The following is a 26,719-nucleotide window of genomic DNA, read 5'->3' as shown; positions in this document are numbered from 1 at the left end:
TGATCTTGGAAGGCTCTACTATAGGCTGGGAAAATAGTCCATGGACATTTGGAGTGGAGATGTCTCTGAATTTTCACATCTCATGTTTCTTTTGAGCTACTGCTGTTCTGCTTTGCTCATAGAGCACAGTGCCTTCTTTGAGGTGAGCACGCCATGCTGAGCAATCCTGTGCCAGGATCTCTCATGTCACACAATTGATTCCAGAGTTTTTCAGAGAGACCTTGAAAGTCCTTGTATCACTTCTTTTGATCTCCATGGGAGCACTTGCCTTGTGTGAGCTCTCCATAAAATAGCTTTTTAGGCAAACCTCTCTATTGATAGAGGAAATGACAACATTGGTGGAGTCTTGGATATCTTAAAACATTTAAAGCTTCACCATTATTCAGCCATGATAAATCTTGAAATGAGAATAAGGGGGAAAGATAGTGTCCCTACTTCCACAGCCCTTCACAAGTGGTTTCTGAAAAGATAAGATAGTGCACTAGATCTAACAAGGGAAACCAGAGACCCTCTATACTCAAAACTTTTAATCAGTGTTCTCTATGACATGGTTCAGGACGGTCTTAAGTCTGAAAGGATAACCTCTGTCACAACTGCCACAATGTGAATGGCAGAGTGTTGAGTAAACGGGACTAGACAGCTTTCTGTTGGGAGACTGTAGAGGGGAAAGGATGAAAGTGACCCCATACTGACATATAACACCCTTGAACCTTGGCCTTGAATGTTTCCTGTTAATGTCCCTATCAAGCATTCTGGTGGGACCACCAAGAGTAAAAGACCAAATGGCCAGCAGTTGATATCTTCTGTACTACAAAATTTTCTACAGTAGTTCATTGGTATCGAAATAATGAAAACACTAATATCAGGATATCGTCGTATAATGAAAGTTTTGGCACCAAGGGCCAGTCAAGGAAGTAGAAGAGATCATACATTATAATTAATTTATCATCCCCAAATAGGGAAGCAATTTGGGATCATGCAAAGAGTACTCAATTTGGAATTAGAAGAGTTGTGTTTGAACCCCAGATCTGCTACTTATTTATTAAAGGAGAGAATATATATAAAGCATGTCCCAAACTTTGAAGCGCCATATAAATGTTAGCTATTAGATTTTATTACTCTAATTTCAGGAAAGGTATTCAGCCTCTCAGTATCTCAAAGTGAGAGGGTAGGAGTTTCTAATGGAATGTTCAGTTCTCCATCAGTTATGATGACATATAAATGACCTAGGAAATCTAGGTGGCAAAGTGGATAGAGTGCTGGGCCTGGAGTCAGGAAGACTCATCATCTTCATGAGTTCAAATCTGACCTCAGACACTTACCAGCTGTGTAACCCTGGGCAAGTCACCTGTTTGCCTCTGTTTCCTCATCAGTAAAATGAGCTAGAGAAGGAAATGGCAAACCACTCCAGGATCTTTGCCGAGAAAACCCCAAATGGGGTCACAGAGAGTCAGACGGGCTGAACAACAACAGCATAAATGAACTAATCATTCCTTGACAAGTCCCTATCTCTTTAAAAGGATCGATTTCTCTCTAGCTACTCCCCTTTCTTAACCTCATCTTAAAACTGTCTCACTATGACCCAAACTGCTCTGAACTTTATGGATAATAAAAAAGCAGGAAAAGAGAATATTCTGATGATAATAATAACCACTAGCATTGATATAGTTCTTTAAGGTGTGTAAACTGCTTTACAAAGATTATCTTCTTTTACCCTCCCAACAGCCAAGAGGAAGGTGTTATTTTTACCTCTTTTTTTGCAGACGAGGAACCTGGGATTTGCAGAGGTTAAGTGATAACTTACCCAGTGTCACATGTAGCTAGTAAGTGTTTGAGTCTGCATTTGAGCTAAAGTCTCCCTGACTTCAGGGCCAGAGCCCTATCCACTGACCTTTGAAAATATATTAATAAATAGTGAATATCAGGTCTATATTAGCTTTGATTATTTATGAGTACATGATGGCATAGGATACCCACAAATGTTCTATAGCATGTTTGGCAAAAATCATTTGCGTCATAGCATAATAAAGCTTCAGTGTACTCTATGGCTATTAAATCTTTGCTCAGGGTGAAGCAAGACTGCCAGCTCTTTTTTTCTATTTCTTTTCCCTCCTTTCTTTTAAAGTATGATCAGGTTAAAGATGAAGATTCTGAAAATTTAGAAAGTTTTGCCATACTTCAATTTTAAACCTTTGCAGTGTAGTCCTTTGGTAATGAGATTCTAAGTTGCTCCAATAAAGAAAAGAATGTCAGCAAGGAAGAAAAAAAATGAACTAAGACAATGTTCTGCCCCTCGATATAGAATTAGTTCCAAAATGGCTTTAGACACACTTGTTTATAAGAATCCAGAGGCATGGGGCGGCCAGGTGGCTCAGTGAGTAAGAGCACCAGCTCCAGTGTCGGGATGACCTGGAGATCGAACCCCGGGCTCAGACACTTAACACCACACCCAGAAATAACTGGCCATGTAATCTTGAGCAAGTTACTTAACCCTGGTTGCTTAAAAAAAAAAAAGACTCCAGAGGCAAAATCTGACTATAATTAGTATCATTTAATTAAGTTACTTTAATACTATAAATAACTTTATATGGCACCATTTTTCCTATAAATTGTACATACATATGAATTCCTAAAACATTAAAATATAATTTACATGTGGTTTCTTAAACACTTCTGAATTGATAGGCAATTTTGCTAATATGGCATATGTCTTTCTTTATAGCCCTTCAGCTAATAACCATAGATATGAAAGAAAATTACACAGAAAAATCATTTTAAGCAATACAGAGATTTCGAAACAAAATTAAAAGGGAGTATATAAAGCTCAACGAAACAAGTATCATTTCCTTAATAACGTGAATCTCTCTTATAAATAAATAGAGGCCCCTAAATCCAAATCTGACATCCCAAACTGCTCATTTTGGGGGTGGGAAAGAAATGGGACTACCATTAAGTTTGCCTGAAATTTAATTTCATTCAGACAGGAAGAATATTTTTTAAAACTAGCATACACTGCTATCGCCTACATATTAAAATATACTAAACTTATTCATACATTATAGCATACTGAGTGGTTACATCTGATCATATTGTACAATAACACCATAAATCACTGTTTTGAAAACAGAGTGAATGTACATTTTATGTAAAAGAAAGTGAATGTGTGCCCATGTATTTCTGCACTGAATTTCTCATTGAATTTTGTGCCAAGGGAAAGAGTACCCTTGGAAGAGCCTACCCATTATCTCTTTGAATTATATAACATCCATTCCAACCACACAAAATGCCAAAAGTGGAGTTAAAACAAATTAGTTCCTTTTTCACTAAGTTTATTTGCATTTTCAGAGGCAATGTGGCATATTGGATAGAAGCTAACCTCAGGGCCACAAAGTCCTGAGTTCAAGTGTGGCCATACTGGCTTTGTGTGATGCTAGTTAAATAAGTCAACCCATCAGTATCCTAGGCAACTCTCCAAGACTCTAAGTGTCAGAGAAGGTGCCAGCTTATTTTGGTAGAGAGAAGTGCCTTACCTGAGAGTCCTCATAGAAAATCAAATTAAAAGTTCACATGGACCTTAAAAGATAACCTATTCTGGCCCTCTCATTTTACAGATAAAGAAATAGAACGAGAGTAGAGAATGTCTTGCTCAAAGTTATATGAGTATAAAGAGCCACAATTTAAACTTAGTTCTCCTGACTCCCAGTATAGTACTTTTCCCACTTAATAGACTTACATGTAGTAAGCTTGACTATCCAGGAACCTGAGGAAACGGGTCTTTTGAATATCCACCTTTTTTAGATAGCTAAGCTTATCCCTTTAAGTACCACATCATTGTTCATATTAGCCATCTGAGACAAAAATCTTTCTCAAAATGTATTAGGCACTTTCTTACCTTTTTAGAAAAGAATCCATTGAGCACAATGTAACCTTTCCCTGTTAACTCTCTATCATCATTATGAGTATCAATTATCAAACTGTGTTATCTAAGCGAGGATATATGACTAGACAGCAATTCCTTTGAAAAAGAGTTGATGTTTCTAGTGGACCTCTTGCTCTAAATGAGTCTGTAGTCAGATATATTAGTCAATAAAGTTCACGTGATTTATTCTAGGCTGTGTTAAGAGAGGCCCAGTATAGAGAGGTATGGGTCCTATTCTTATCAGGCTATATCTGGAGTATTATGTTCATTTCCCAGTGTCATATTTTAGGAAAGACCAGTTAATATAATAAAAGGTCCTTAAGATCATGCTATATGAAGTTGGTATGAAGGAAATTAAGACCTCTAGTCTTAAAATGGAATACCTTGATGGAACATGATAGTTGGCCTCAAGTATGGAAATAATGTCATTGGAGAAGAGGGACTAGATTTGTTCTTGGGGGTATCAGAGGGAAGAACTAGGAATAATGCCCAGTGCAAGGAAGTTGCCGAGCATCTGATTGATTGTCAAACCCTTAGAGCTGTGTAGAAGTTAAATGGGTTGATTCATCTTAAGTCTTTAAAAGGAAAAGACTGAAATGCCCATTCTGGAGGCATGCCATAATGGGGATTCCCCAATGGCTCTCTATTGTCTTAGATAGAAATTCTTCTTTTGAGGTATCAAGCTCTTTGTAACCAGGCCCCCAGAAGTTTTCCAGGTTTCTTATTCTCTGGCATACTCTCTACAGACCAGATGCACAAGCCTAGTTAGTGTTCCTCACATACAACATTCCCTGTCCCATCTCTGTGCCTCGGTGCTTGCTGTCCTTCATCCCTGGAATGTTCTCTCTCCTTAATTTTACCTCTGAGTTTTTGTGGCTTTGTTCAAGCCTCATCTTGAATCCCTCCTTCTGTTGGAATCCTTTCCTGATTCATCAGCCCCACTACAAGTGCCTTTCCTCTGAGATTAATGTGTGTGTACTTCATTATCTGCATGTTCTCTCCCTACACCACTCTCATTAGAATGAGAGCTCCTTGAAGTCTGGGACTGTATTTTTGCTCGTTTTGGGGGGAGTATCCCCAGCAGTTAGCACAGTGTTGGAAAGTGTAAATCCTTACTAAATACTTGTGGACTGACTCCTTATTGCAAAGTTTCTTCCAGTTCTAAGATTCTGCAAGTCTGTTTCTGTATTACAGAAATCGCCTTGGGGAATAACAGGATGGGTATAAGACTTTTCCCTTATCTTAAGTGGACTTGGAATGGTATGTTTTTTGTGTGTTTATGCCTCCTCTCCTCTCATTCCTCCTGTGACAGCATGCCTGCCTAAAATAACCCTTCCCACCTTGCATTTTTGCTGCTTTTATCCAGGATGGTCTTAGAAACTATAATCAAACGCATAGTTTCCTATTGAGAGAGAGCCTCAGGGACTTTGCTATTAGTGCACTGTGGGAGTCTTGGAGCATGAACCTTGTAACTACCATGTTGTGAGTGTGCAGGGACTGTTTTTGCTTCTTTCCTAATTCTTAGCCAAAATAGCCAATTCCAGTTTGGTAAAGTGTCAGTGGTTATCTTAAAGCTACTTTAATTCTGTTAGATGAACAGGATTAAAGGAATTTCACATTGCAGACAAGAAGGCCCTAGAGAATGTGACTTTGAGACTCGTTAAAATAAATACAGAATAATTCCATACTGACATTGATGGGAAATGAATAGCAGATATATAATAATGACCAATACTGAACTCAGCAAAGAGATGAGAAAATGTACCTCTTTACCTTCTTTGTAAATGTGAGGAACTGTGAATATGCATCATTGCATACCCTGTCAGACATAGTTGATAAATTTTGCTTTCTCTTTTTTCTTCTTTCATACAAGAAATAGTTCACTGGGAGGTGGTGGAGCAATAAATTTGAAGAAGAAAGCTATGTAAAAACAAAAGATATTACAGAGGGGTGGGGGAAAGATTGGGAACTCACAACATGAGCTTTGGTCCTGTCCTCTGTTCAAGCAACTTACTTAAGAAACACAACTTCTCTCAAACTAACAGATGTCTTGAATTCATCTTTCTGGTGATGATCATCTTCTCCTCTCAGAAGTTTTTGGTTTTCTTTTTCACTCCGTCAGACAGTCGATAAACACTTATTAAGTGCCTACTATGTGCTAGGTACTGTACTAAGCACTGGGTACCCAAAGAAAAGTAAAATTTGAGTGTCTTGGCTCTCAAGGAGCTCTAATTGGGGAGACATTTAAATAACTACATACAAACAAGACAGATATAGGAGAAATTATAAATAATCAACAGAGAGAAAGCACTTGAATTAAGGAGGTCCAGGAAAATCTTCCTGTAGTAGGTGAGGTTTTAACTGGGACTTGAAGGAAGCCAAGAGGGAGAACATTCCAGCCAATGAAAATGTTAGAAAGGGGAGGGAGGTGAGAAGGCCAGGTTATGAAGGGCTTTGAACACCAAATAGAAGAATTTCTATTTGATCTTGGAAGTGATAGGAAGCCAGTGAACTAAATTGACTAGGGGAGTGACATGGTCAGACCTGCACTTTAGAAATGTCACTTTGACAGCTGAATGGAGGATGGACTCAGGTGGGAACTGGAGTGTGGTAAGAAGACTAACCAGCAGATGATTTCAGTAGTGCAGGCAAGAGGATCCAGGAGACTCCTAATCTCTACAACTCAAGAGGTTGCCACCAATATCTCTGTTCAATTACTGTTGCTCTGAAATACAAATTTGAATTCCTTTTCCAGCCTTGTCTAGACAATACATACTCTCCCTGCTGTGTAGGAGTGACTATGGTAGCTTTGGGGATTGGAATAAGGAAAGGGAAATCTCCTCCTCCCTTTCAGGAAGTCCAAGGAAGAGCAGATGGAGTCTCAAGCATCATGTACAGAAGAGAAGAAGAAGAGAGTGGAAATTGTCTTTCACTTTAAAATCCACCAAGTAAAAATCTACCTCCTCACTGGCCTCTTCTTTGATATAGTCCTTCCCCCAATTAATGGGGTGAGGGGGACAGAGTCAAAGGAACCACCAAGAAACCTCTGTATGTGAATACCCTATATTGAGATCAAAGATCTGACCAGATGTAATATAATACCAAGCAAAGGCAACTTCCCAAGTTCAAAATACCAGCATAGGTGCTCTCTATTTTATTTAGTGACAAACCAAGAACAGAGAAGATCAAAACATGACATCATTCCAAATACAGCATTTACTAAGTGTGATTAAATAATCTCCAAGTACTACCTCACCCCAGGATCTTCCAATCATTCAATCAATTACAAAGTCTCTGTTCTAAATACTTCTCCACCCCTAGGCTATACCTTAATTAAGTCCATCACAAAGCCCCTCTTCTCAAATGGAGATTAGTTTCCAAACATAGGTAAAGTACCTTCATTTGTCAATCACAGAGCACAATAAGGTCAAAAGTTCCCCACTCCCAGGATCACAATTGAATCTACCCCAGAGTTACATCAAGTTTAAACACAGTACTTAATACTCAAATGGAGGTCTTTTCTTCATCTTGACACGAGGCAAGTTCTCAGCAATCTTAGTTCCTGGGGAGACAAGGCTTAGCAAGGCCATAAGATACATTGCCAGTCCCTTCATGAATTTATCCTCTGTCTGTAGAACAGTCCTAGAACCCCTGAACACATTAGCAAAGCCCTCTCCCAGGATTTCTGTAAACATACAACAAGAAAATCCTTCTTCAGGGCTTCTGAACCAACAGAAAGGCTCCCAGACCCCTGCAACAACAGCACTGTCCCTCACCAGTGGACAGTATTCACTCTGTCTGCAGGACAGTCTCCAGACCCCTGCAACAACAGTACTGTCCCTCACCAGTGGACAGTATTCACTCTCTGTCTGCAGGACAGTCTCAGGCCTTCTTAGCGAACAGCCAGGTTCCAGGACTTCTTCAACAAAAGGACAGTCTTTCACCAGTGGACAAATCTGGCAAAATAACATCAAAACAGACAGACAAAGTACCAGCAAAACAGCCATGTCTCCTCAGTCCTTGGCAGCTCAGGGGGCAGGTCTCAAAAGTCCAGGGCAATTCAAAGAGGCCACCAGCAATTCTCTTAGTCTCTCTCTCTCCACGAGGTGCTGCTTCCAAAAAGATCTTCTGCCTCTCTCTTGTCTCTCCAAATCTACATCACCAGCTCCTCCCAATTCAGGACTTTCTTTTCACATCAACAAGCCCATCCCACAGGTGGGATTAACAAGCTCTGGGTTTTAACACAATCAATTTGAAAACCAAGCCAATACAGGGGAATCTTTAATTGCCATTACTATCACACCAGAAGACCAGGGCACAGGCTCAGCACCCTTCAGGTTCCTCCTAACTTACTTGTATAGTAAGCACTTAATAAATGCCCTATCTATTTATCCCAACACCCTAACTATATACAGATGAGAACTAAGGCTCAGAGAAGTTAAGGGATGTGATATTTGGTGGCAGAGCAGAGTTTTGAACTCTAAACTTTGAACTCCTACTTCTTTGTCCTTTGGCCCTCCCATGACATTGTAATAACTCAAGGATAGACCAGGTGTGAGCATTTAAATTCAGTGCTTTGCCAGGTCTGTATATGGTGCAGAAGATATTCCCCATAACTTTGCACTTCAATTTTTTTCATTTGTGCTACTACTGTGATAGTGCTAATTCATCATGTTATAATGAGCCTGATGCTTATGATAGGAAGAGGGACATGCAGCCATTTGGAGGTACACTGGCTCTTTCAAACCACCAGGGTGCCATTTAGTCCTTTGACTGCAGTCTTCACTGTTAGAACCATCAGCGGGGTTGGTAAAGTGCCTAGGAAGCTGTAAGAAAAATAATGCTTTCTAATTAGAGAGATCATATTCAAAAGAGTACCAGGTACTTAAAATAACATTTAAAATAAATAATGCAAAGGTTTGGTGTGTGGTGGATTTTTTCTCATATGTAGCTAGACAAATTTGCCAAATTGCAATCTTTGTGCTGATTCTGCTCTTTGATTGGTCACTTGTTTTCCAGTTTGGGGAAATGCATTATTTGATATAAGACAAAACAGAGGTCCTGTCTTTTCCACACAGATTTTATTTTATTTTTTCTTTAATTTCAGAGCAACCATCGAAACCCGAAATTGTAAATAAAGCACAGTTCTTGGAAACGGAACAGCTGAAAAAGGTAAGGAACACATTTCTTGCTTAACTAATTGCCTTAATTTCATCTAGTCTGAAGGGACTGATAATAGCTACATAAGGATCCAAATCTGGTTCATTCAGAACAAGCAGGGGACCAGTAGCTTAAGACTGTGCATGAGAGGAGAGAAGGGTAATTCATCTCTCTTGCAAAATGCCTCTAGTGTGCTGCAAGAAATACATCAATGAGAGCCAAAATAGCCATTTCCAAATTTTGTATATGGGTGGGTCATTTTGGCTCCAAACTGGCTGATTACATTGTACTCCTTTTCTTCTTGCTAGTATAACTAAACATTTCTTTGTTAAAAGAAAAAAGTCTTAGGTTCTATTGAATAATGCCATATCATACAGTATGGTCAATATGTTTGTTCTAAAAGTTCTTAATACAAATGCAGTATAGTCACTATAAAGTAGCCATACTGCTGACTGGGCAGGTAGAATAATTGTGCTTGATGAAAGTACATTAGTAAATAACATGAAGATGGACAGGTCACCTCCATCTCCATTTTTATAACAGTCCCAATGGGCCACTAAATTTTGCTTAAATAAAGCAATTAGAATTAGGTGTTAACATCACCTTCTGTTTTGCAGTTGGGTGATTGTGTTTCAAAAGACAGTTATCCAGATGTCAACATTACATGGTACAGGAATGGAAAGACTTTGGACACTTCAGAAGGTGAGTCTGAGTTTGTACTGTATATGCGATCTTGCCTCTAAATATTTTGCTAAATTTTGATCTACAACAATTGGCCTAGTCTCTTTGAGTACCCGTTTCTTTTTTTTTTCCAAAATGCTGATTTAGTGCTGCTGCAGAAGAGAAAGGAGTAAGGAAAATTACTTCTGTGTGTGACATGTTCTCATAGTTAATTAAAGTGTGTGGGAGACAGGACTATAGGATTCTATTTCTGCTTACACCAGTGTTTCACTCTGTAACACCAAAAAGACATCTGCCTTGCTACATGTCAGTCTAGCAGTACCTATAGCAGGACTAAGACACCTTTCAGAGATTTTGTGAAGTTTAAGTACTTTGAATCCAGGTAAAAGATCCTGTAATTAAGATTCCTTCTTTCTTTTAGGTGTGGTCACAACTTTACAAAGACAAGTGGATCCAGCAACTCAACTCTCCACTGTAACTTCCTCTCTGGTGTACAAGACAACGAAAAATGATATAAAGATACCATTCACATGTTCTGTGACATATTATGGTCCATCCGGCCAAAAAACAATTCATTCTGATCAAGCATTCTTTGATATTTACTGTAAGTTACTCGTTTCTTTTTTTCATTTTGTTGTTGTTCAGTCATTTCAGTTGTATCTGACTCTTCATGACCCCATTTGCGGTTTTCTTGGCAAAGATTTCATTTCATTCTCCAGCTCGTTTTACAGATGAGAAAACTGAGGCAAACAGGGTTAAGGAACTTGCCCAGGGTCACATACCTAGTCAGTGACTGAGGCCAGATTTTAACTCAGGAAGATGAATCTCCTGACTCTAGGCCCGACACCCTATCTATTGCATTACATAATTGCCCTTATTTTTTTTTCCATATATCCACAAAATAACTTTATCTAGGTCTATTAACAAACACTGTGTTTTCCTATTTTTCTAAAGCAAACAACTAAAGATTTTGAATCAGAAGACAGACTCAAATCCCAACTCTGCTATTTACTGTTAGAATTTATGACACTAAGCTGTCTTATATGAAATAAAAATATCTAACATGTTAAGAATTCCCTACATTCTGTTTTTGCTATTTAACTTGACCAAACAATTGGAATTCTAGAAAAATCTAACTAGAAAGGTTACTTCCTAGACATCATCTGGTCTTACCCCCAGAATCTACAAGTACATTCTACAAGTATTTAATAAATATTTGTTTAATTGCTTGGCCAAGGAGGCTAGAACTAGAAACAATTTAGGGAAGTCCAATGGTGTAAACTTAGATTCCATGCAAAGAAATCCTTCCTAACAGCAGGAACCATCCACTAGTAGAATGAGCTGCCTTAAGAGGTAATGGATTTCCTCTTACCAGAGGTCTTCAAGCAAAGGTTGAATTACAGCTTGTCAGATACACTGTAGAGTTAATGTTGGTCAAGGCACAGCTTGGACTAGCTGACCTCTGAAGTCCCATCTGTGATTCCATGAATCTTTGAGTAGAGTTTAATTCTGCTTCTTCGTTTTGCAAAGGAATAAGTGCCCAGACAGGACTTGCCCTGATTGTATAGATAGCTAGGCTTTCTAACGATCAACTCTTTGTCTGCCTGCTTACTATACAACTCAAAATTAGAAGTAGAGAGTATTTCAGGGGAAAATTACTTTCATGTTTTTTTTTTCTACAGCTAAGAAGTATGGCAAGTCCTCTAAAGGGAAAATTTACTTGAAATCCCAATAACAGCATGATATGTTCAAAAGTGACTATCATTCTAGTTCCTATCCTTCACAAATGGTGAAAATACCAGTGGGTCCAAGGAAAATTTTCAAATCACCTATATTTGGTGTTCTGTGTCATAAAATAGAAACTTGGGGCAGCTAGGTGGAGCAGTGAATAGATCACCGGTCCTGGAGTCAAGAGGACCCAAGTTCAAATATGGCCTCAGGTACATAACACAAAAACTAGCTGTGTGACCTTGGGCAAGTCACCTAACCCCAATTGCCCCACTTCTTCCCTCCAAAAAGCAATGAAATGAAATGAAATAGAAACTGGTTTGAGTTTACACCAGGAAAGTTTTAAAGCATAATGCTTTTCAAATAAATGGTTCCATAGCCCTTAAACTAGCCTAATCAAAAATGGTTGGGCCAACAAACCCAGATCTTTCCCTTTTATTCAGAAAGTAGTATTGCTCTTCTGAAGGAAATTTGTTTTATTTGCCTAATTAATGGAAGGACACAAGAAAAACTTTTCCCAGGCTGTTTATATTATAACTTAGTTTTGCTGATATCACTGAGAGTGCAAAGTGGTAGAGGTTGTCAAATGGTTTATATAAATTAAGAAGGGAAAAGAGGGTTGGAGAGATAAAAGGCAATAGATTAAGCATAGTAGGGAATTATGGGAAGAGAGAAAGGGAGAAAGCATGAAACTGTTTGGAAATTATGAGGTATCACCATGGCTAACTCAATACACTGAATATTTTTGAGAAAGGCAATGAGTAGCCACTGTAGACAAAAAGAAGAATAAGACAGAATCCTTACTGACAGAAAGCTTAGAGCATAGCCACATAGGTCATATGAGTGAAAAAGATATGCAGTGATATAAAGGACAATGCCTAAGTGCCATGAGTAGATCAGAAACATGGTTTACAAAGGATAATATTAAGATATATCAAGGAGATGGAGGTTGTCCTAGATTGTGGATACCATACTACAAAGTTTGGACTTGACTCTCTATGTAATAGGTATCCATTTAATCAGTAAGGCAACATTCAGAAAGAAGCATTATAGGAAAATTAATCTGATAGTGGTGTATAGAATGGATTGAGGGAGAGGATAACAACAATGTACGATCAAAGTATGAGGTCTAGACAAGGATGATAGCAGTGGGGGTGGTGCTTAAATCCCTTGTGACCTTGAGGAAGCCATTGACCTTTCCCTTAGGCTTTTTTTTTTTACCTGTAAAATGAGGTTGGGTTAGATGATGTCAAAGGTCCCTTCCAGCTCTAAATATGTAATCCCATTGGCATTGTGAAAAAAAAGTTTACCAGGCTTGATGCCTGGATGGATGGGGGAGGTAAGCAGAAAATTTCTAGGCACTGCAATTAAGTATTGAAAAGCCGGAGAGAAGGTCCAGAGGAAAGCTAGCACCATGGTACAGTCACTATGTTATACAACAGTACAACAAAAAAGAAAAATGCCATACAACTACTCATTCAAGGAACTGAAACCTGGAAAAGCCGTGGGTACTCATGGTTGCTATCAGTGCACTTAAAGCATTTTCATAAGGAGATATTACAATTGTTTTGTTTGATCTCAGAGGGAATGGGTAGACATGATAGAGAGATGGATCAATAGAAGATTAATAGAATTCCTACACAGTAGAAGGTATCCAAAATGGAATTATATCTCACATTAGATGTTGAGTATCCCATTACTGGTGACCTTTAACACTAGAAAGGACAAGGAGCATCAACTGGCAGAATCCTTCCAGGTATTCTTAAATTCTTGTACGTCTAGAGCCTAGAAAATGAATTGTCAAGAAAGTTGTAGAAATTTCTGCAGAGTTGTAGGTTAGATTAGATGGTTCCTGACACCTCTTCCTTCTCTGAGATTCTGTGATTTCATTAGTCAGATATGATGATGCTGATACTTTGAAATATTTAGCACTTTATTTTTTCCCAGATCTGTGATTTTATCAATATAAGAATTTTTTTAATGAAAAACTCCCTTTACCAATGCAGTTTGGCATTCTCTGTAGCATTAGAGATTGCTCTATGGATACTGAGGGGTTAAGTGATTTGCCCAAGGTCCTATAGCTAGCAGATGTCAGTTGTGGGATTTGACCTTATGCCTTTCTGAAGCCAAAGCTTTCGGTCTATCCAGTCTACAGCACTACTCTACAGTGTCTTAAGGTTTTCAAAGCTCTTTATGCATATTTTCTCATTTAATTCTCACAACATCTCTAGGATATGTTACTATCAGCATTATTACCCTTATGTTAACAGATGAGGAAACTGAAACTCATGAAGGCTTAGTGACTTGATGATTAGGAGAACAATGTTGGCACTGATGGGATCAAAAGAGCCAAGAAAGGGGCTGTCATTTGGAGAAAGTCAATTAGTTTCATTTTAGTCACGTTGAGTTCTCTCCAGAATGCTCCTGTTAAACTGCCAATTTGTTGTCTTGGAGTAGGGTAATGTATTGCTCCCATTATCCCAGGTTTGTTTATTAGTTTCATAGTGAAAAGCAGGGCTGTGAACAAGAGGAGAACAGGAGGTAAGGGCAGATAGAGGAAAAGGAATGGAAATTATTTGAAATGCCAAGTACAATTGGGAGGGTGGGCTCCAATAGGGTGACATGTCTTAGACAGCAATGACACTACATTGGAACAGGAGTCAGAGGATAGAGAAAGTGTAGTGGACTGGGTGTGCAGGGGAAGAAAATAGTGTCAAAAATGAATTTTATTTACTTCACAGTCCTTAGCCTGAAGATGATCATTGGTAACTCAGGGAAATGATTTTTGCTTCATTTCTGTCCTAGCCCTGTTCTTGACATCCTCTAGACTTCAAAACTATGCCTCCCATCTACTTCATCTTAGAACCCTACTCTATTTTTCAGTTTTCTTTTGGTTGAAGACTTCCACCATTAGAAAATAAGCTCCTCAGGGGCCGAAACTGTTTCCTTCCTGCCTTCTTCCTTTCCTTCCTCCTTTCCTCCTTTCCTTCTTTCCTTCCTTCCTTCTTTCCTTTCTTCCTTCCTTCCTTCCTTTCTGTTGAAAAACCTACAGTAATGATGACAATAATAAAGAAGATTTGCATAGTGATTTAAGGTTTGCAAAGTATGTTTTATATATATATATATAATCTCCTCTATATACATATACTCTGAAGAGAAGAGGAATCACACAAGAAAACACTAGGTAAAATGCAGCCCAATCAGAAGGACTGCAAAATTTTGCAAAAACATTGCAAACTTTTCTGGCATATGCAGAAAAATTGGAGAATCAAATGATCTATTACTTCCTTCTCCGACCTCAGTTAATTTTGTCTATATCTTTGACATGATATGGAAAAAAATATCTTTGTTGCATCTGGGCAACTAACCTGTTAGCTTAGCCCCTCAAATCCCACTTGTAGCATTAATCATATGAACTTTTTTGGGGGAGATCACTTTTGTCTCTATAAGAATGACAAAATATATCATCTGGGGAAATTCCATATGAATAACTAAAGATACAACAATTGTAAAGTCCTTGAGGTGAAAAAATGTTCCATCAAATGAACCTTTGCATTAGGTCAATTCTAAATCCAATATTCTTTTAACCAAGTAGTGATTTTAAAACATCTTAAAGTTTAAAAGCAGACCATTATTAGGAAGTTACTCATTTTGGAAATTCATATACTTCTAAGACTGGGATGTTTTTCCCTCCTATTTTGTGTTTGTTAGATGGGGCTCATTATATATGGACTTTAATTTCTCTAGAATTCTGCTTGTGAACAGTAGCTAATAGTAAAGAATACCCTTTAGCCCTATTTTCTTTTGAAACATTACCTAAGTGGAATGAAACTTGTATCTTGCCTTCATTGAACAGATCAGAATTATATTACATTTACAGATCTGCTGATTGTGTTAAGGGTCTTTCTCAGATCATGGGATTCATCTTTTTGAAAGCAAGTATACTCTTCAGCATACTGAAAAGCTTTGTCTGTGCTGTTTAGCTCATGTTCCTTTGTATTTAATGTAGGCTACTATTATGTAATGTGAGTGTGGTGTTGCCTAATAGATCTAGCTATTTTGATGGTTGGAGTTCAGTCTTTACAAATAGTCAGTTTCATAGAATACAGCTAAATTCTCTTACAATGAAATCATACAGTGAGATTGTTTCTACTGGTCTTTTACACATAAAATAATTATGGTCATTCTTACTATGGTTAAAGACATTTTGCTAAGAAGAAATTGATTTTTATATAACAGGGTTCCTTTGTAGTTTGTTCTAACTAGGATTAGTACTCAGTATGGAAAGTACCTATTAACTTAAATCCTTCTATAAAAAGATACATTTAAGCAATTACCATTACTTGCTTCTTGAGAAAATTGTGTATAATTTAGTCATTTGCATTATATGTGTAGAGTACTTTGGTACTTGACAAAAACTGTTAACTTGTGTCCGTTTTGTTTTTTTTTTTTTTTGCAGATCCCACAGAGAAAGTGACAATTCAAGTATTGCCTCCTAAAAATGCCATTAAAGAAGGAGACAACATCACTCTAAAATGCTTAGGAAATGGTAACCCTCCTCCAGAGGAGTTTTTGTTTTACCTCCCAGTAAGTGCCTTCGTTCTGCCATTTAGCTTTAGAAATATCATTTTGCCCTGTTTGACATTTGTCTGATGTTCACATTTTATAGCATAAAAGAGAGAGAATGATTTTGCTCATACAGAGTTCCCATGGAAGGTTTTCCCTAGTCTGTAAGGAAGCTCTGAAACAGGGTCGACTTTTTTTCCTGCCTCTTCCCCCTTACCAGTAAAATTAAACTACACAGGAAGATACAAACCCTTCTGAGGTTACAAATCTAGTAGGGGAAAAGTGACCAGAAGACACAATAGCTATTAAAAACCCATTGGCCAGTTTGACTTCTCAAATAAATTGCCAAATTCATCTTCTCAGGAAGAACTGAATGGAAAACAAGTATGATAACAGAGGAAGAGCTTACCCTGTGTTCTGATCCTAGCTTTGCCAGTCATTCTGAAGATGAGCTTGAAAAAGTCCTGTCTCTTCACAGAGATAGTTTCTCCATCTGACAAACAGAGACAACTCTTTTGGACATTTTTGAGCTATACCGAAAGCATCAGTTGAAAATTAATGTACCCTAAGGCAGAGGACATGGGACCCAAAAGAACATTATTTTCCCAAGAACTACATGGTTATTTTGCTCTAAAATAATTTAATAATAATTAATTATTTTTAAATACATTTCATTTATTTTCATTTTAAAATAATTTAAATAATAAAATGCCTTCATTTCGTCCCCTCCAAAAGAAAAAAACAACAAACTAGCAACATTAAAATAAAAAGCCAAATATTTGTATTTAAATTCCAACCACAAGCCCTATATTTTCCATTGAAGCAAGCCTCTTCTCTTTCAAAACTGAAGAAATTATCTTGCAGTCATTAAGAAATATGATTGTCCTCATCTTTGCTACCCAACGTAATCACAGGCTGTTTTACCTCTATCTGAAGGGACAGCCAGAAGGTATAAGAAGCTCGAATACTTATGTATTGACAGATGTGAGACGAAATGCGTCAGGAGACTACAAATGTTCTCTAACAGATGAAAAAAGCATGATTGCTTCCACGAGCATCACAGTGCACTGTAAGTTACCTTATTTTTTTCATGCACAGTTTCAGAAAGCAATTTCTAGCCTAATACTGCTCTCTCTCCAAATACGTTATAACTGGCGTTGTTGCTGTTCAGTCATTTCAGTCGTGTCTGACTTTTTGTGACCCCATTTAGGGTTTTCTTGGAAAAGATACTGGAGTGATTTGCTGTTTCCTTCTCTAGCTCATTTTACAGATGAGGAAACTGAGGCAAACAGAATTAAGTAACTTGCCAAGGGTCACACAGCTAGTAAGTGCCTGAGGTCACATTTAAGCTTAGATCTTCCTGATTCCAGGCCTGGCTGTGTTGCAACCTAGTTTCATTAGACTTCATTAAATTCTTCAGTATCAGCACTGCTTTGGGTCAGTGTTTGTATTAAAAGTTTATGACATGTATGGATTTAATTAATGCAACTTTCAATTGTGCTGAAAATCCAGTGTCATTCTAAGTTCCCACAATGTATATCCTCAGAAACTGGTACCTGTTATAGATATTAATGGAATAATGAACCTTTATATATTGTGAAGAACTGCCTGAATGTTCCTGAAATTCACAGAAGCAGCAGCTGGCCCATGGAAGCTTTATTTAAGACTTTATTTAATAGAGAACAAAAATTATAGGGCCTAATACCCATAACCAAAACCAATTCAAATGAATTTGGCTTTGGGAATGAGAGCAAGGCTATTACAATAATTTCATTGTCCGAAGAAACCGTATTGATAAGTGGTCAGTGGGTATCTAAAAGCAGAAGCATCCTCAGGATCAAAGTCCTCTTCAACATCCCCTTTATTCTCTTTTAACCTGTGCTTTGAATCTTTAGACTAAAGCTGTGTGACATGGGGGGCAGAGGGAGGGGCAAAAGAAGAGATGCACAGAGGCACATCAAGAATAAACACTTGACTTGACCTTCCTGAAGACTGATATTCTTGGGGTGGCTAGGTGGTGCAGTGAATAAATCACCGGCCCTGGAGTCAGGATGACCTGAGTTCAAATCCGGCCTCAGACACTTAATACAAAAACTAGCCATGTGACCTTGGGCAAGTCACTTAACCCCAACTGCCCTCCACAAAGCAAAAAAAAATTTTTTTTCATTAAAATACTAATATTCCCATTTGGGGCAGTCCATCCTGTGGGGATGGTTGGCAAGAATGGTTAATTCTGAGAGGGGTTTTTGTGGAGACAGGGACCCACTTGCAGTGTTGCCCTGAAGGCACTCAGAATTCAAAGACTACCCAGTGCACATAGCATTCTTCCTTGGAGGTGAAGACCAGTCTTGTAATGAGATTTTGGTATCCTGTAGTGCCAGTGAGATCTTTCCTTCTCTCTGATGCAGTCTAATCCCTTGAGCCTGAGGCTTCAACCTGCTTCAAAAGGAAGAGAAACTTTAGTTATCTTCCAGAATTTTCCTGGGAAAGAGGCTCTATCCTTTTCAAATGCCATTTTTGGGGTTACTTTGGAGGATTCAGGCTGAGGCCTCTGGTAGAGATGAAAGAAAGCAGGTAGATAGAGTAGATAGCTAACTAAATAACTAAATAGCTGGATAGACATACCCATTCCTAATAATTGGTACAGGTTGTGACAGTATGAAGAGCCTCATTTTAGTGTGTCATTAGGAGCACATTCTAAGTAGCAAGGGAAAAGAATAGGACTATTAAGGAAATGTTTCTCCACAAATAATCGTCTTCTTCTGTCCAGTATTCATCTTGTATTGACTTGAGTAAATGTATGACTTGGCCTAATTCTTGGGACAGCAGTGACGCTGCTAGATAAGAACTTCACTGACATACTTTTCTATGTTTAAAAGTAGTCATTTATGAGACCATTCATCCAGTACTGCCCGGCATCTTTAATAGGCTTCTTTGCAAGCCTTACTCTTTTTTTTGGTGACACTGGTGAAATGAAGCCAGTAGATAGCCATCCTTTCGAAAGATGTCATGTGTAAATTGCTTTTAAGAGTCTTATGTCAAGAATCCATAGCCTTAGGGGATATTAAGACTTGCTTGCTTTTGATAGGGACTGCAAAATCCCAAGAAATGAGAGCTATAGTGTCTGTTAACTGAGTATCTAGCTGGAAGAAAAAGCTGATAATAAAGTCACCTAGGTGTCTTGATAATCATCAGTGATAGGAATATGAATAAGAAGGATGTGACAATTTAATTGGATTTCAGGTGTTTGTGTGGGTTTTTAAAAAAAATGCATTTTAGTTTTGAAATGCAAGGCTGGAATTTGGCAGTTGGGTTTTAAGAGAGAAGCCAGAGAAAATCAACATTTTAATTCTCTTAAAAGAAATACTGGTAACATGTTTTAGTTGCAACAAGCCTGTTCTCTTTTCAATAGGTAGAATAGTAAGACCAGAATAACTAAATAGCAGATTGTAAAAAAAAAAAAAAAGTAATCCCAGCCTATAAATGTACTATCCTTCCCCATATAATTGGGGGAGGGAGGAATGAAATTTTTTCCTACCCTGCCCCACAACCCACAAATACTCATTACCCTTATAGTAAAGTTCATCATCATCCTTTAGGTTAATTCCCTCTAACTTCTCATTTTCTAAATCAACCATGCAAATTAACCATTCTACTTCACCTAGCACTGTATTTGACACTCATTTGACACTCAAATCCTCTTCTAACAAATAATTTTTATGTGTTATAGTGTGGTTTGTTTTTTGTTCATTTTTTTATTTTAAAAAATCAGTGATCTGGGGCGGCCAGGTAGCACAGTGAGTAAGAGCACCCGCTCGAGTGTCAGGATGACCTGGAGATCGAATCCCAGGCTCAGACACTTAGCACCCACCCAGAAACACCTGGCTGTGTAACCTTGAGCAAGTTACTTAACCCCAATTGCTTAAAAAAAATCAGTGATAAACTGAGAAAGTCAGGAAATTTTCTTTAGGCCATTCCACCTTACCAATAAGTTCTTTTTTTTTTTTTTCCTTTTTGGAGGGCAGTTGGGGTTAAGTAATTTGCCCAAGGTTACATGGCTAGTTTTTTTTTTTTTGCAATATTTTCTTTAAAGAAAAATTTTACACATCTGATAGATGTATATTTGTGTATTTATGTAGGAATATTTGTACTTCTTATTCTTTAAAATGTTATTTTCTGATAATATGTTTAAAAGTAAATTTAACCTTTCAACCAGATGAAAAGGGGGGAAAAACCTGCTTTATGAGTCTAATTAATTTAGTAGTATCTCTGTGAAGAAAGTTTTAGAATATTTTCTGTTTTTTTAGTTTGTCATAAGTTCTATAAAGATGCTTGATGTTCATATTTTACAAATTACCTTCTTTTCCAGTAACACTTCCCCTTATATTGTTTGTTTCCTTCCAGAAATACCAAAGATTTTTTCCCTGGTGAAGAAATTAAACCCAACTGACATTTAAATACAGCCTTTACATCAAGCCTGTTAATTAGATTGACCATTTGGCAATCCAGACTACCTATTGGATGGCCATAGTAATCAGCCCAATTCATTGACATATAAATGTGGTCTAAGTTTCAAATCACTTGCTAGGGTTTATTCATTTATCACTTCCTCCTTCCACAAACAATATTCAGATATTTTAATTTTCTGAGATTTGCATTTCAAACAGTTCTTTTGCTTCACAGATTTAGATTTGTCTCTTAACCCAAGTGGAGAAGTCACTAAACAGATTGGAGATGCTCTTCCTGTGACATGTACTATATCTTCAAGTAGGAATGCAACTGTTGTTTGGTTGAAAGTAAGTAATAATTTTTACTAGCTTTATTTGTAAATTCATTACTATTTAGAGTACAATCATTTTATGTCGTACAGAAAAATGGTACCTATCCCTTGCAATGATAATGATAAGAATATTATATAGACAAATCCTATTGAAGACGATGCTTTAACTTTTTAGAAATGTTAATTTCTAAACAAAATTCAAAATACATACTTCATTAAAAACTACTGCCATGAATATCAGTTTGTTGAAACAAGTACTAAAAACATACATGAAATATATAAATTCCTGATAGGCTTCCATTAATAATTCCTCTCATTTCAAAATAATTGTCTGAAATTCAGTAAAAGATTCCTATATCCAGTCATTGGGTCTTTTTAGTACCACATATGGCAAAGTGTAATGGCTCCTTTGGAGTTTGGAGAAGTTGTACCAACAATGGAGATGAATGATCCTGGCCCCAGCTCTGAAAATTTTAGCCAAACATTCATGTCTTGTCAGAAGTCAATATTGTATGTTTCCTCTAGTATCACAATCCTTTGATTGCAATTACTAAACAGTGCAACAGGGGCATCCTTTTGAAGCAGTAGTAGGGAGAGACCATGCTCATGAGTTGCATAGATACATGTTACTAAGAATTAGCACATTCAGCACCGGCCCCAGTGTCGGGATGACCTCAGGATCAAATCCAGGCTCAGATACTTAGCACCACACCCAGAAATAACTGGCCTTGTAACCTTGAGCAAGTTACTTAACCCCAATTGCTTAAAAAAAAATTAGCACATTCTGTTCACCTAGATACATGTGTGTATATATGTATGTATGTATCTAATTATAAATAATTTAAACTCAGAGACACTTTAAGATATTTTTCTATATGTTATGCCTCCAAAATGATACATATTTAAGTTATACTGGCAGAGGACCCAGAGGTCAATCAAACTGACCTGTAGCCACAGGGGTCCAATGGGCTAACCATCATGGCAGAACATTTTCACTAAAAGTTTCACTTGCTGTCACTTTTTCAACATTGACTGTCTATTATGTAATCTATCAGGATCATTTAGTTGAATAATATATGGCAAACTGATTATCTGTTCTCAAATGCTGTTAATGCCACCCAATCAGTGGTTGGAGAAAGGGGGATAGTTATGGTAAACAGAGAACCCTTGAATTATGATATCATTACTGCTGTCATTTACAGTTGCTACCTTTTGTACAATTGCTTGGGGTTAAGAATTTATACTAGAAAGTCTGGACCTCTGCTTTTTATTGACAGAAAATTCCCAGAGAGGACATTCCCTCTATCAATACAGGTCAGCATATGTGCTGCAAGTTATTGCCTTAGAGAATTGCTAAGGGTCAGGTGATTGATTCATCCAGAGTCACACTACAAATGGGGATAAAATGCTGAATTTGAACCCAGGTCCTCCTTACAACAAAGCCAGTTCTTTCTCTAACGTACCATTGTTGCCACTCTAGTGACATACATAATTTTCCTTCTGGGTCATTAGATAAAATTGTTTTGCTTTTTCTCAAGTGTCTCTCTCCAATATCTCATTGCTTCAGTCAGTGTTAATAATAATGATTTGAGCAATCTTATTTGGATGTCTTGAAAAATATTTTTACCTCACTTAGCGAGGAAGACTAAGTAAAGAGAGTAGACATATACTTGTTAGTGTACAAAAGCCACCCCTTTGAGAATGTAGTACTATTCATCACCATAGAATCATAGACTTTAAACTATGTCGATGAGCAGCTCTAGGTGGTGCAGGGATAGAGCATGGATGGGGCCTGGAGTTAAGAAGGCCTGAGTTCAAATCCATCCTCAGATGCTCACTAGCTGTATGATCCTGGGTAAGTCACCAACCCTCTGTTTACCGCAGTTTCCCCATGAGGGATATAATATCATTTTCCTCTCAGGGTGGATATATATCTACATCTATATCTGTATCCATATTTATATCTAAATATATCAAAAGATATAATAATTGTAAAGTTCCTACTTAGCATAATACCTAGCCCGTCATAAGCAATAATATAAATGTTAACTACTGGTATATACATGATAGATATTATTATTATTCTTTCTACTGGTTCTACAAGAGAAAATAAAGAAAACATTTTGTTTTCATGTGTTTGTTTCTTTTTTTTTTTTTAATCTAAAGGCAGGAAAAAAAAACCTCTTGTTTTCATGAGTAGGATAAATGGAGTAATTGATCATTAGATTGTCAAAAATTATTAGTCTAGATCTTAATTACTCTTGACTTAATATACCTACAGTTATAACTGAGCCATGCAAAATAATTAACTTTTTCATTTAATCAGGATAACACTAAGCTGCGGTCTAGGCCATCATTTTCCAGTCTACAATATCAGGATGCTGGGAACTATGTCTGTGAAACTAATCTACAAGAGGTGGAAGGGTTAAAGAAAAGAGAATCTCTGACTCTAATTGTGGAAGGTAATAAAGGAGAGGAATTTATATGCACCCAATTTTTCTTTCAAAAACCTTGGTAATTCTGCAGTTGGTTTCATTCATCACAGTCAGCTCACCACAATATTTTAATTATGCTGATATTTTAGGAAAACCTCAAATTAAAATGACAAAGAAAACTGATCCAAATGGATTGTCTAAAACAATTACCTGCCATGTGGAAGGTTTTCCCAAGCCGGCTGTCCAGTGGACAATTACAGGCAGTGGAAGCGTCATAAACCAAGCAAGTATTTTTCTTACATTGTTTGCCCTTAATCTTTGTGATTATTCTTCTGGCCCAGACATGGGACTGGTTTTGGTCTCAACATACACTTTATATATATATATATTCTAGGAGATGAGGAGGGAACTTTCTAATTAACTTCTGAACAGCACTGAAGGGAAGAAAAGGAGACTCAAAACTTTTAAAATTGATTTTTATCTTAGAGATAAGGGGAATAGGTGTTTGACTTATGGTTTTCTTGGTATTGGGAGCTCCATGGTGACCTTTCTACCAACACAGTTTGGCCACTTAGTCATCTTAGAGATAGGTCTGGGACACAACTGAGAAAAAAATGTAAACAACTTTCCCAGAGTCAGTTTTTTTCAGAGATAGGAATTAAAATCTAGTCTTCCTGATTTTGAGGCCAGCTTTCTATCCACTATAACATGATGCCTCCCTATATGTCTTTTTTCTCAGAGCAATAAAAAGAACCAAATTTATGATGTCTGTGGGTCTCTAAGTATGTCTTTTGGAAAGAATGTAAAGTAGGATATTCACTGGTCTTTATTTCATTCAACTTAGGTGATTAAAACATTAACAGGAATGCTTTGGTACTTGATCAATTTACATATTCAAATGAAGTGACTTCTATTTATTTGCTTCCTTGTGTTGTATTAAGGAATAATTCTTTTTTTTTTGCTTTTTGGAGGGGGAAGGTAGGGCAATTGGGGTTAAGTGACTTGCCCAAGGTCACGTAGCTAGTAAGTGTTAAGTGTCTGAGCTCAAATTTGAACTCAGGTCTTCCTGACTCCAGGGCTGGTGCTTTATTTACTGCGCCACCTACCCACCCCCAGCAATAATTCATCTTAAAATTATTACCTAACATAATGCTAGAATCGAGGTGGGGAACCTGTGGCCCTCCTGTAGGTCCTCAAGTATGGCCCTTTGACTGAATCCAAACTTCACAGAACAAATCCACTTCATAAAAGGATTTGTCTTATAAAACTTAGACTAAACCAAAAGGCTATACCCAAGGACCTAGAATGTCACATGTCACCTTGAGGCCATAGGTTCCTGATCCTTGTGACCGTTAGATAATGCAGTAATTTCATTTGAATATGTAGCCTCCTATGGTTATACCAGAGTTGGGTACATATATAGAGGCCTTTTGGGACATAAAATGGGGTGGGGAAAGTAAATAAATAATTTATCTTGTTGTATGATGAGGTAGTTAGATTGCTTGGCTGTCTCCCATTGTCTCCTAAAACAATACTAGGTCATGGAATATATGAGTTACAAATGTCTTTTTCTTATGGTGTGAACTCTGGTCATTGCCTCATTTTAATTTTAATATAAAATACAGTGAAAATCTGGCTTATCATTGGGGGTTCAAAATTGTAAACCCATGAAATTGTCAATCTGTTGGATTCTCAGATAGAAAGTATAACAAGCTGTTGGAGACTAACTAGGTTTAATGGTTTCCCTGATAACGTTCCTTTATTTGTTTTTAAACATACAAAGATGCCACATGAACTCTTCTTTCTCTGGCACTGGCAAAAGACTATCTCTTTGGGAATGTTAGTATTCCATATGGCTATTTATAACTTCCGAGTTACCTCTTGTTTTGCTTTGGGCTGGTCATAAGACACAAGATAAAAGGCTGTCAGTTTCTATTTAAAATTAAAATTGTTTCAACTTCCCTGGTACCCAGGTGGTTATACAATACCATTTCCTAGAATTGTCAGTGCACATATCATGGCAGGGGAAAAGGACTGGTGATCATCACACATCTCATCAAATTCTGTGTCTTTCTCCCTTTTCAGTGATTTGGCATTGTGGGTCGTTATACAGATATACACTGCCCGGAAAGTATAATGCCCCCAAACAGAATGGTCAGAGATTAGAGACAGGGGTAGAACACATGGACTTTATCTCTGATGAAGTGTGTAATCAGTATTTCTTCCCTGAGGCTTTTGGGGTATGTGCTCAGGAAAAGCTCTCTCTTACCAGCGACTTCATGTAAGTAGGAGCAATGTTCCCAAGGACAGGTAATTCTGATTATCCTGTTTTGTAGCCTTAGTTAAGCACAGAAGATTGCAAAGGAGGGGACAGAAGTCCTAGTTATGATTTAGATCTAGATGGGATCTCTGAAATCTTGATTTAAAACCCCTCCTTTTATATAGGAAGAAACTGCTGCCTGAGAGGTTAAATGATCTATCCACGGTCACACAGCTAATTTCCTGATATGGGATTCTTAGCCGGATCTTCCTGACTCTCAAGCTCATCACTTTATACATTACTCCATATGGCTTCTCTTTCAATACCTAAGAAATACACACTCCCCAATACCTGATTTGTTAGCAATGAGTGTGACTATTGAAAGCAACTAATTCTTTTTTTTTAACATTTGTGTTGCTATTCCTTTGCCTTTTGCTTTATCTGGAAAATTGATCAGCTTTTGTTTTCTCTATCCATTTTTCCCATTCCAGTTTATGTAAATGACATTGAAAAAGAAAGACCTTAATATAGCAATAATTTCGACAAAATACAAAAGGAGAATCAACCTAGAAAAGTGTAAAGGCACCTTATCCAAGAGGGAAAAAAGAGGAATAAAGTCAAGGATCCAAAGAAAGTGTTGTGTGAAAGTCATTGAATGGTGGAAAATTGGAGATTTTGCTGCCCATGTAGAAACTAAGATGCTCTACTTCTGAGACAAAAATGAAGTTGTCACTATTTTATTCTTTGGTTATATTCCCTCAAGTAGTGATACAATTATGTGAATCCTTATACTCTCTCAACTGGTCATCATTCTGTTGGTCAATGGACTGGTGATTTTTTTAAGTAGCTACTGTGTGCCCAATACTGTCCTAGATATTGTCAGAGGAGGACTACATACATGATGAGAAGGGTTCCTATTTAAAATTCCATAAGAAGTTTACAGTTGCATATTCACATGAAATTATCAAGAAAGAAGCATGGCTTTTTTTTTAGTGTAGACCTGTCATTTCATTGGTATATGGAATGTCTTGTGAAGCAACTCTTTCCACCAGTGTAGATAGTCTGAGAGAATTGCCTAAGCCGTTAGAGTTATGATTTGCCCAGAATCACATCACCAGTATGTGACAGAGATAAGAAGTAAACCCAAGTCTTCCTGACTCTAAGGTCAGCACTCTCTCCTCTATCCAACA

At 37.5% G+C, this 26,719-nt stretch overlaps 1 protein-coding gene across 5 annotated transcripts in view; it reads left to right on the top strand.

Moving 5' to 3' along the window:
- The window catches only part of ALCAM (activated leukocyte cell adhesion molecule), a 252,179-nt gene that overhangs the window by 209,195 nt on the left and 16,265 nt on the right, over nt 1–26,719 (top strand). For all 5 annotated transcript variants that reach the window (XM_069065305.1, XM_069065304.1, XM_069065302.1 and 2 more), the window contains exons 4-11: nt 9,027–9,091; nt 9,697–9,781; nt 10,182–10,364; nt 15,948–16,075; nt 16,991–17,123; nt 20,738–20,850; nt 23,161–23,296; nt 23,419–23,552. In XM_069065305.1, the coding sequence (XP_068921406.1) occupies nt 9,027–9,091; nt 9,697–9,781; nt 10,182–10,364; nt 15,948–16,075; nt 16,991–17,123; nt 20,738–20,850; nt 23,161–23,296; nt 23,419–23,552 (977 nt within the window). The remainder of the gene's footprint in view (nt 1–9,026; nt 9,092–9,696; nt 9,782–10,181; nt 10,365–15,947; nt 16,076–16,990; nt 17,124–20,737; nt 20,851–23,160; nt 23,297–23,418; nt 23,553–26,719) is intronic.

This window comes from Petaurus breviceps, unplaced genomic scaffold (genome assembly GCF_028583685.1).
Source record: "Petaurus breviceps papuanus isolate PSGF00001 unplaced genomic scaffold, PetGlider_PUasm1.0 90683, whole genome shotgun sequence".
In the NCBI taxonomy this organism is placed as follows: domain Eukaryota; kingdom Metazoa; phylum Chordata; class Mammalia; order Diprotodontia; family Petauridae; genus Petaurus; species Petaurus breviceps.
The sequence above is the reverse complement of the archived record's forward strand: the minus strand, read 5'-3'. Positions and strand labels throughout refer to the sequence as shown.